General features: G+C 38.5%; 1 protein-coding gene across 1 annotated transcript; it reads right to left on the bottom strand.

The window, feature by feature from the left end:
- Positions 1 to 7,761: 7,761 nt before the first annotated feature.
- On the bottom strand, positions 7,762 to 9,320 carry LOC131147125 (uncharacterized). The gene is made up of 5 exons (XM_058096917.1): positions 8,999 to 9,320; positions 8,570 to 8,875; positions 8,373 to 8,461; positions 8,024 to 8,207; positions 7,762 to 7,874 (listed from the first exon to the last, which is right to left on the bottom strand). Exons 1-5 carry the CDS (start codon positions 9,318 to 9,320, stop codon positions 7,762 to 7,764), a joined length of 1,014 nt encoding a protein of 337 aa, XP_057952900.1.
- Positions 9,321 to 9,596: the final 276 nt, after the last annotated feature.

Genomic DNA, 9,596 nt, shown 5'->3' with positions numbered 1-9,596 from the left:
CTCATGGCAAGTTTGAAAGAGGAAGACAACGGTTTAACAACATGAGAACCTGAAACTACATGGGTATACGACAAAGTTCCTGAACCACCTTTTGAAAGAGACCCCACTTGTGGAGGATCCTCCAAAGGGCCGGCAGGCGCCGCGATCGAATCCTAGACTATAGGTGTCTTTCTTCAATGAAAATTGAAGAGAGACATACCTGATTAAGGATATTTCAGAGTACCGGTAGAAGAATGGCTTGCCAAATTCAAAGTCCAGGAAACCCGGCAGGTGACGAAGTGGGTGATCGTGGTTGCAGCTGGTGACTCTTCTCTCTGGCGAAACGCGCACAAATAGGAGGAGGCTGAGGATGTGGAGCGGGAGAGAGGCAGTCTACAAATCCCAGAAACGGCACAGATCGCCCTCTGAATCTCCTCTGCGAAAACCCGAACAGCACCAAGTCGCCGTCATCGCGAGGGCTGGGGATCCCGCTACCTTCGTCGCAAGATCTAGAGTTCCCGAACTCTCCGTCATCTCGCCCCTTCGTCGTGAGAAACTCTCCTGTACAAGTCTCAAAAATGCCACAGACTGCCGTTTGATTTGCCTCTGCAAATCCCTGAAACGGATCCCTTACTTCTTGAAACTCAACACCGTCGTCGCGAGAGCTTCTCCTCTGCAAATCTCGAAAGATGACACAGACCGCCGTCTGAGTTTCCTCTGCAAAACCCCGAACGGCACTGAGTCACCGTCATCATGAGGGCTGGGAGTCCCGCCGTAGTCGTCGCGAGAGGCTCCTCAATGGTTATTTCTCCCTGGTCTTCCGATGCACATCTACAGACCTGATTGCTTACAAATTCTAACCACGAGGTTTGGTCGATACCTAGGAACTGACAATGCTACGCTTAATCGAACTAGGGCTACAGGTGCGAGAATGTGCACGGGGGTGGATTTATTGGTAGATCAAGTGGATGTTTTCCCGATTGTTGTTTTTACAAATCAGAAAATTTGGCAGGAAATAAGATATGAAAAGCAAGGATTTTATTGTGAGAAATGTTATAAACAGGGGCATTCAAAGGTGGTATGCCGAGGGGGTGAAAGGAAACAAAAAAATGGGGATGGAGGTAAGGATACAGAATATGGTAGACAAGTAAATCGACAAGAAGTTTGGCGTGTGAAGAAATTGGATAAAGGGAAGGAAGTTCAAAGAGAATTGATAGGTCCATGCATTATCGAAGAACCTATAGAGGGGGCTCAGGCTCAAGAGGGTGCAACGACATCACAAATTTTGCCAGTGGTTGAGACAGTACCGCAACATGAGCTGGAAGAGGGGGAGTTTGTTCTTGAAGATCCAAGGCCTGAAGTGGAGACTTTGCAGTGAAATATAAATCAGTATGAGTTTGTGCAGGGGGAGGAGAGTTTTTAACCTATCTTGGGTGCTCCTGACGCTAATATTCTGATAGTGGAAGATGGCATAGTAGTGCGTGGTTAGTTGATGACGTCTAATAATATGGTTACAGAAATTTTGGAACAAGAGTGTACTTTCATGGCCAGGTGTGTCCCACATAATTGTGAATCGGATAGGGAGGTGGAGACAAATAATTTAGAAAAACTCCCTTTAGAAAAAGGTTTTTGTTCGGATGATGATTTACATGTTCCGATTGTTAAGTTGAAGGATATTAATAGGCAAAGTGAGAAGAAGTCTCAACTGGTTATTACCCGTCCAAAGAATATTGATTTATAATTAATACAATTCTAGTGTGGAACGTGCGGGGTTTAGGCAGGTCGAAAAATCATTTACATAAGTTAATGAGGAATTTTTCACCTTCTATTTTGGTTCTTTCAGAGCCATTTTCTGATGAAAGTCTGATGTCGCAATGGGTTGATTTTTGTGGTTTTCTGAATTTTTGTGCGAATTCTTTAGTGGGGGGTAAAATTTGGATATTTTGGGAAGAGGAAGTGCACTTTGAGTTACAACATATGTCTGATCAAGCTATTTCGGGTATTTTTAGTTCTGTGGACCAGATTTTCTTGGCTTCTTTTGTTTATGCTAAATGTCGTCAAACAGATCGCTGGGAACTTTGGAATGATTTGGAGCTTGTAAAGAGGGATGATTTCCCTTGGTTAGTGGAGGGAGATTTTAATATTATCCGTTCAGATTTCGAACGTATTGGTGGTCATATGAGGCTGTTATCGGCTATGGAGGAATTTAACAATTGCTTGGACAACTGTGGTCTTATGGGTTTGGTTGGTACTGGCAACAACATGTCTTGGTGTAATGGTCACAGTGGTAATTCTCAGAGTTGGGAAAAACTGGATAGGTTGCTCTATAATTCGAATCTTCTCCAAGTTTTTCCAAATATTTATTTTGAGTATGGAAAGAGGAGGACTTCAGATCATAACCCATTGATTATTCGATTTCATAGAAATCTGCATCGGTATGGTCCTTCTCCCTTCAGGTATCAGAATATGTGGAGCACGCACCAGTCTTTTAAGTCTTGCGTGGAGGAAGCCTGGAGGGAAGAGTCTCATGGTTCGGGTTTAGTTAGACTTGCTGGTAAATTGAAACATACGAAAGTTGCAATCGAAACTGGAACAAATAGGTTTTTGGACATGTACAACAGAACATTAAAAAATTGGAGGAAAGTATGGAGGCTCTAGAGGCTCAACTTCAGGAAGGGTATTCGCTTGAATTAGAGGAAGATTTTTTCCTTACTAAACTCGAGCTGGAAGCATGGGAAAAGAGGGAGGAGATTCGTATTTCTCAGCTAGCCAAAAAGAAATGGTTGGAGGCGGGGGATAACAATACAAAGTTCTTTCATGCTTTTGTGAACCAAAGGAGGAAGAAGACTATGATTCATTCATTGAAACTTCCAAATGGAGAAGTATTGGATTCTATGGAAGCTGTTCATGAGGGTACAGTAAGGTATTTTTGAACGTTCTTAACAGGTGTAGGACCCAATCGAACAGCTAACCTTGTTGATATAATATCTCCTATGGTTTCTGAAGAGGAGAATATTGATCTTTGTCGTGAACCGTCTGAGGTGGAGATAAGGGATGCTATTCTTTCTATCTCGAGAAATAGTAGCCCAGGTTCGGATGGTTTTGGCTCGGCTTTTTTCCAGGATTGCTGGGATATTGTAAAAGAAGACATGACCGATGCAACTAAAGATTTTTTTGTTGGGTCCCCTCTTCCTAGATTTTATTCTGCATCTTACATTGTTCTAATCCCAAAAGTTTAGAATCCTTAGAGTTTTGACAAGTTTAGGCCTATTAGTCTTTGTAGTGTTATAAACAAAAATTTTTCAAAAATTTTTGTTGCAAGGATGACAGGTTTATTGTCTGCTTTGATTTCTCTAGAATAGAGAGCTTTCATTCCTTGTAGAAGTATATTTGAAAATATTTCTTTGGCACAAGAAATGGTTCATTCTCTGCACAAGAAGTCTAATGGTGGAAATGTAATGATCAAAGTGGACATGGCTAAGGCATATGATAGAGGCGATTGAGATTTTTTAAACATGGTTCTGGAAAGCTTTGGTTTCTCTTGAAGATTCTGTGGTTTAGTGGCAGAATGTGTTTCCTCTCCTTGGTTCTCCATTATGATGAATGACACTTATAAAGGGTTCTTTAAACCCTCTCAAGGGCTTCGGCAAGGAAATCCTTTATCTCCTTATTTATTTATTATTTTACAGGAAGTTCTATCTCGACTTCTAAAGAAAAATTTTATGGAGAATAAGATAAGGTCTTACTATCATCCTTGTGGGGCCCCTTTGGTATCTCACCTTCTCTATGCAGATGACATTCTTATTTTTGCTAATGGCAAGAAAAGTTCCATTCGAATGCTTATTAAGAATTTGAAGAAGTATGAGGATTGGTCTGGTCAATTGATAAATAAAGAAAAATCAAGTATTTTTTTGTCAAAGAGAATTACTTTTGCTTGGAAGAGATCTCTGTTAAGGATGACTGGCTTTGAGGAAGGAGGTTTTCCTGCTATATATTTGGGTGTTCCTTTGGTATCGGGTCGGCTTACGACCTGTATTTTAGAGCCCCTAGTTGATAAATTGAGGAAAAAGATAGCGGGTTGGAAATTTAAGCTTTTATCTCAAAGGGGCCGCCTAACTTTAATTAAGCATGTATTATCATCAATGGTGGTTCATCAATTGGAGGTATTGGACATTCCTACAAATGTCTTCAAAAAGAGAAATTCTATGTTATCAAATTTTTTTTGGAGTGGAGTAAATGATAAAAGGAAAAGGAATTGGTGTTCTTGGTCTAATATTTGTAAGCCTGTTTGTGAGGGTGGTTTGGGTGTTCGGGATTTGGAGGAGGTAAAAAAATCATTGCATATGAAGTTTGTGTGGAGATTGTTAACTAAGGATAATCTGTGGACTCAATTCTTTAGAGGCAAGTATTTGTCTAAGAAACACCACTTGAGAGAAATGAAACTAGAGAAAGGAGCCAGATTTTGGAGATCGATTGTTCGTGTGATTCCTAAAGTTTTAGAGCATGTCCATGATCGAATTAAAGAAGGATCGGCTTCTTTTTGGTTTGATCATTGGTTAGCCTCCGGACCCCTTTGTGCTAAGGTTCAGGAAATCAGTAACCATAAGCTTCGAACTCGAGATTGTTGGGATAGAGATGGGTGGAATGTTGAATTATTAGTGGAACTGTTGGATGAAGATCAGGCTGAGGAAGTAATGAACTCTACTATTTCTTGCATGGAGGGTCCTGATACAGTAAATTGGGAACCTTCAACAGATGGAAAATTCACCACGACAAGTGTTTGGGAAATTATAAGGGAGCATAAAGAGGAATTCTTAATTGCAAAATGGATCTGGCATCCTATGTTGCCAAAAAGGGTGTCAATTTGTATGTGGAAGTCTTGATTTGCTTGTCTTCCGGTTGATACTCGTATTAAAGAAGTAGGTGTCCAGATGGCCTCTCGATGTGATTGTTGTTCAAATGCCAAGATTGAATCTCTAGATCATGTATTTTGCACCAGATCTTTTGCTCAGGAGGTATGGAAAAAAGCAGCAGTGGCGTTGGGTGTTAGTTGTATGGCAACAAGTACTTGGAAAGGCAGAGTTAATGTTTGGTTTAGTTGTGCAAGACGGGCCTTACAGTTAGGCATTTTGGTAGGTCTTATACTTAGTCTCATCATTTGGAGACTCTGGACTCGTCAATGTAGAGCCAGGATGGAATCAATTCATGATTCGGTGAGAACTATGTGGCTTGATATTAAATTTTGGCTGAGATCCATTTCAGACAAGTTAAATAAATGTGCACTTGCTTCTTGCACGAATATTGCAGTCCTTCGTGCTTTGGATATTCAAGTAAAAAATGTGGGGTTAGTCTTCCTCGTGTAGTTAGATGGTGTAAACTTGGGATAGGTTGGGTTAAGCTGAATGTGGATGTGAGCTGTAGAGGTAACCCAGGGAATTGTGGTGGTGGAGGCATGATAAGAGATGAAAAAAGGTTTATTTAAAGCAGCTTTTTCCTCATTATTAGGATATGGAACAAATAATATGGTTGAATTGAAGGCGATTATTTTAGGGATTAATTTGTACAAAGATCTTGGATTTGATCAAGTGGAGATTGCATGTGACTCTGTTTTGTTGGTTCAGTGGATAAATTCTGGGAAGTGCTCGGTTTGGAACTTATGGGATTTGTGGGAAGAACTTATGCTAGTATTAAGAGGCATACAGTTCAAAGTGGAACATGTTTACAGGGAGGCGAATAAAAGTGCAGATTTCTTTGCAAAACAGGGTGAATATGGTATTTCTCGATCATATAGTTGCCAAGATGATCTTCCTCAGCAAGTCAGGGGAATGATTCGATTGGACTTGTTGGGTTTTCCTTCTTTGCGCTCATGATGTTTTGTGTTAATTCACTTTTAGTGGTTTAGTTTCTTAGTTTTTTGGTTGCTGGTGTTTGGTTTTTTGGTTTGGTTTATGTTGGTTAAGTTAGTTTTAGGGTCTTGAAATTTTGTTTTTATTGTCCCAAAGTCTCAAAATTGTAACCACGGTTTTCCTTCGCCATAAGTGAGGGGTTTTCTAATAAAGTTTAGGAGGTGCCGCCCTCTTTTACCAAAAAAAAAAAAGAGTAGATAATTGTGAGGAAGAAGAAGCAATTGAAGGCTCCCTTTACTGTAAAAACCAGGAGGCAATGACATATATACTTCTTCATGTAAATCCCTATGTAAAAAGGCATAGTGTATATCTAATTGGTGAAGAGGCCAACACCTAGCAGCTGCTAAAGCTAGAAGTACTCAAAAAGTTAATGTCTTAGCAATAGGAAAAAATGTCTCAAGAAAATCAATGCCTTCCGGTTGTGTATACCCTTTAGCCACAAGTCTAGCCTTGTACCTTTCCACTGTTCCATCAGAATTTAGTTTAATATTATACACCCACTTACACCCAATAGGGGTTTTTCCAAGAGGTAATGTGGTAAGCTTCCAAGTTTGATTATGTTCAAGAGCTTGAATTTCTTTGTCCATTGCTGATCTCCACAAAGGATTTTAAATAGCTTGAAAGAAAAATTGTGGCTCTTGAGGTAAGGAATTAACTGCCAGCAAATATGAATGATAGGAAGGTTCTAAATGGGAAGTGAGTCCATCAGCCATATCATAAGCTGCACTAGAAACATGAGTGGTAGCACAAGCGTAATCCTGTAAGTATATTGGTTTAGTGGATTGTTGATATTATCTTCTGATAGGTGTTGAGGGTGATTCATGAGTTGATGTAGAAGCAGGTACTGATGTGATAGGAATAGAAAATGTGGGCACATGCAAAGAAGGAACTACAGTAGATAAATCAGAAACCTGAACTAGAGCAGAATTAGGAACAAAATTTAAAAATAAACTCATCTTGGATAGGAATAGAAGTGACAAAAAAATCATTACCTGATTTGGAAGATGCAAGATTATTAAATTCAGTAATCCTATAAGTATGTTGGTTTAGTGGATTGTTGAGATGATCTTCTTATAGGTGCTGATGGTGATTCATGAGTTGATGTAGAAGCAGGTACTAATGTGATAGGAATAGAAACTGTGGGCACATGCAAAGAAGGAACTGTAGTAGATAAATCGGAAACCTGAACTAGAGCAGAATTAGGAATAGAATTTAAATAAGGAAGACTCATCTTGGATAGGAATAGGAGTGACAAAAAAAATCATTGCCTGAGTTGGAAGATGCAAGATTATTAACTTCAATATTTGAAGTAAAAGGATATGAAATTGCAGCTTTACCCTCAATGAAAGGAAATATGCTTTCATGAAAAACCACATTTCTGGATATGAAAATTGCATTTGTAGACAAGTCTAAAGATTTTTTAACCTTTTATGCCAAAAGGATAGCCTAGAAAGATACACCTCCTTGCTCTTGCTGCAAATTTGGACCTATTATGTGCTAATATTGAAGCATAACAAAGACAGCCAAAAATTCTTAGATGATCATAGGAAGGAGGACTGCCATAAAGAACCTCATAAGGGGTTTTGTGAGATAGAGGTGTACTAGGAATCCTATTAATTAGATATATAGCAGTTAAAACACAATGTCCCCAAAGATGTAAAGGTAAATGAGAATGGAACATAAGTGACCTAGCTACATTCAAAATATGTTGATGTTTCCTTTCTACAATTGCATTTTGTTGAGGAGTCTCAACACAACTTAAATGATGCAAGATGCCCCTTTTAGCAAAGAAATCTCTCATCATGAATTTAGTTTCCTTATCAGTTCGAATTATCTTCACTTTCCTAGAAAATTGAGTTTCAACCATTCTGCAAAATTATTCTAATATGGACTGAGTTTGTGACTTGTGCTTTAACAAGTAAACCCATGTACATCTAGAATGATCATCCACTATAGTGAGGAAGTATTTGTAGGAATCAATAGTAGGTACTGAAAATGGACACCACAAATCACAATGAATCAAGTCAAAACAAATCTGGGAAGTATGCAAACTTTTATTAAAAGACAATCATTTTTTTTGGCAAGAGAACAAACATCACAAAAGAAATCTTCACTTGAATCACAAATCTGTACATTACTTGACTTGAGTAAAAGCGGTTTGGTATTGGAAGGATGTCCCAACCTAAAATGCCATATATGTGGCTGAGTTTTATTAACAGAGGAAACAGATGAAACAAAAGAAGGAACAAAATTGCTATCTTCTAGCAGGTATAGGCCATTGCACTCTTTACCCTGGCCAAGTGTGTTCCAGTGAGCAAGGTCCTGGATGAAACACAAATTACCAAAAAAAATAAGGCAACAAAGAACAAATTTGGTAAGTTGGCTAACTAATATAAGATTGAAGCTAAAGGATGGAACACAAAGAACATCATATAAGATGAGGTTTTCATTGATTTTGACAGTCCCAATATGTGTGACTAAAGCTACCTCACCATTTGGAAAATTTACATGAGTGTTCATTGTGGCTATTATGGTGGTGAAACAAGATACAGAATGCACCATGTGGTTAGTAGCACCTGTGTTTATAACCTAATCAGTAGTTTCAAAACAGGTTCGATTAACTAGTTTGGCTAAAAAAATGGAATGTGTCAAATTTGGATTTAAGATAGGGTTATAAACAACACCTGACATAGTTTCAAGGTAATTATTAGCTTGACAATGTGGTTTATTGGTAGCCACACCAGCAATAGAAGGATCATCAGCAGATGAACACACATCAATAGCTCCAGATGCCAAATTTGGTAATCCATTACTAGTACTCACATTGGCTGCATGATAATTCTTACCAAAATTATTCCCAGGATTAAGGAAAGTCAAGAATTGCTCACATTGAGCTTTAGAAATGGGACATTGAACTGACACACTCTCAGTTGCTGTTCCCGGATTGCGAGTGACCTGATTAACACTTGATCTTCCTTTTGGTTTATATCCTGGTGGATAACCATGTAACTTGTAACATCTATCAATTGTATATCCAAGCATGTTGCAGTGAGTGCATACCAGTCTCTCCCTTTTGTTATTTCGTTTGTTTCAAGAAGAATTTCCAGAATTACTTCCCTTCAAATTGGCATACATTGCTATTGAATCTGACTTGATAGTGTAATATTCTTCATATCCTACATTCTTGTGAGACTCTTCTTGAAGAACCAAGGCATAAATCTTGATAATCGAAGGAAAAGGCTCATGCATCAGAATTTGAGTCCTTATAGTCTCAAAATTCTCATTCAAACCCATCAAAAACCTCATAGCATAAGTCTTTTCATGAGAAGCATTTAAGGTTTTGATTGCTCCATAGGTGCACTTTAGTAATAGCTCCAGATTCAACAGTTGATCCCACAACTTCTTGAATCTTGTGAAGTACTTTGTAATTGTCATATGGTTTTGAGATATATTAGAGATCTCCTTCTAAAGATTGTAGAGTTTGGAACCATTACCCTATGAAAAAAGTTTTTGCAATTTAAGCCATATCTCTTTAGCAGTTTGACAATACATCATCCTGCTAGATACATCAATGTGCATGGAGTTAATCATCCATGAAATCACCATTGTGTTACAGCTTAACCAATCTTCATAGAAAGAAGATTCTGGATCTGGCTCAACATTTTTGTCATTAATGAAATCTATCTTCTTCTTGGCAGTGAAAGTTAAGAT

The sequence above is a fragment of the Malania oleifera genome, unplaced genomic scaffold (assembly GCF_029873635.1).
Source record: "Malania oleifera isolate guangnan ecotype guangnan unplaced genomic scaffold, ASM2987363v1 ctg156, whole genome shotgun sequence".
Taxonomy (NCBI): domain Eukaryota; kingdom Viridiplantae; phylum Streptophyta; class Magnoliopsida; order Santalales; family Ximeniaceae; genus Malania; species Malania oleifera.
The sequence above is the reverse complement of the archived record's forward strand: the minus strand, read 5'-3'. Positions and strand labels throughout refer to the sequence as shown.

Coding starts and splice junctions, on each gene's coding strand:
- LOC131147125 (XM_058096917.1), bottom strand. CDS start 9,320: ATGACAATTACAAAGTACTTCACAAGATTCAAGAAGTTGTGGGATCAA. Junction 8,876..8,998: donor GTATGCCAATTTGAAGGGAA/GTAATTCTGGAA, acceptor GTTATCCACCAG/GATATAAACCAAAAGGAAGA. Junction 7,875..8,023: donor ACCGCTTTTACTCAAGTCAA/GTAATGTACAGA, acceptor GTCCATTTTCAG/TACCTACTATTGATTCCTAC.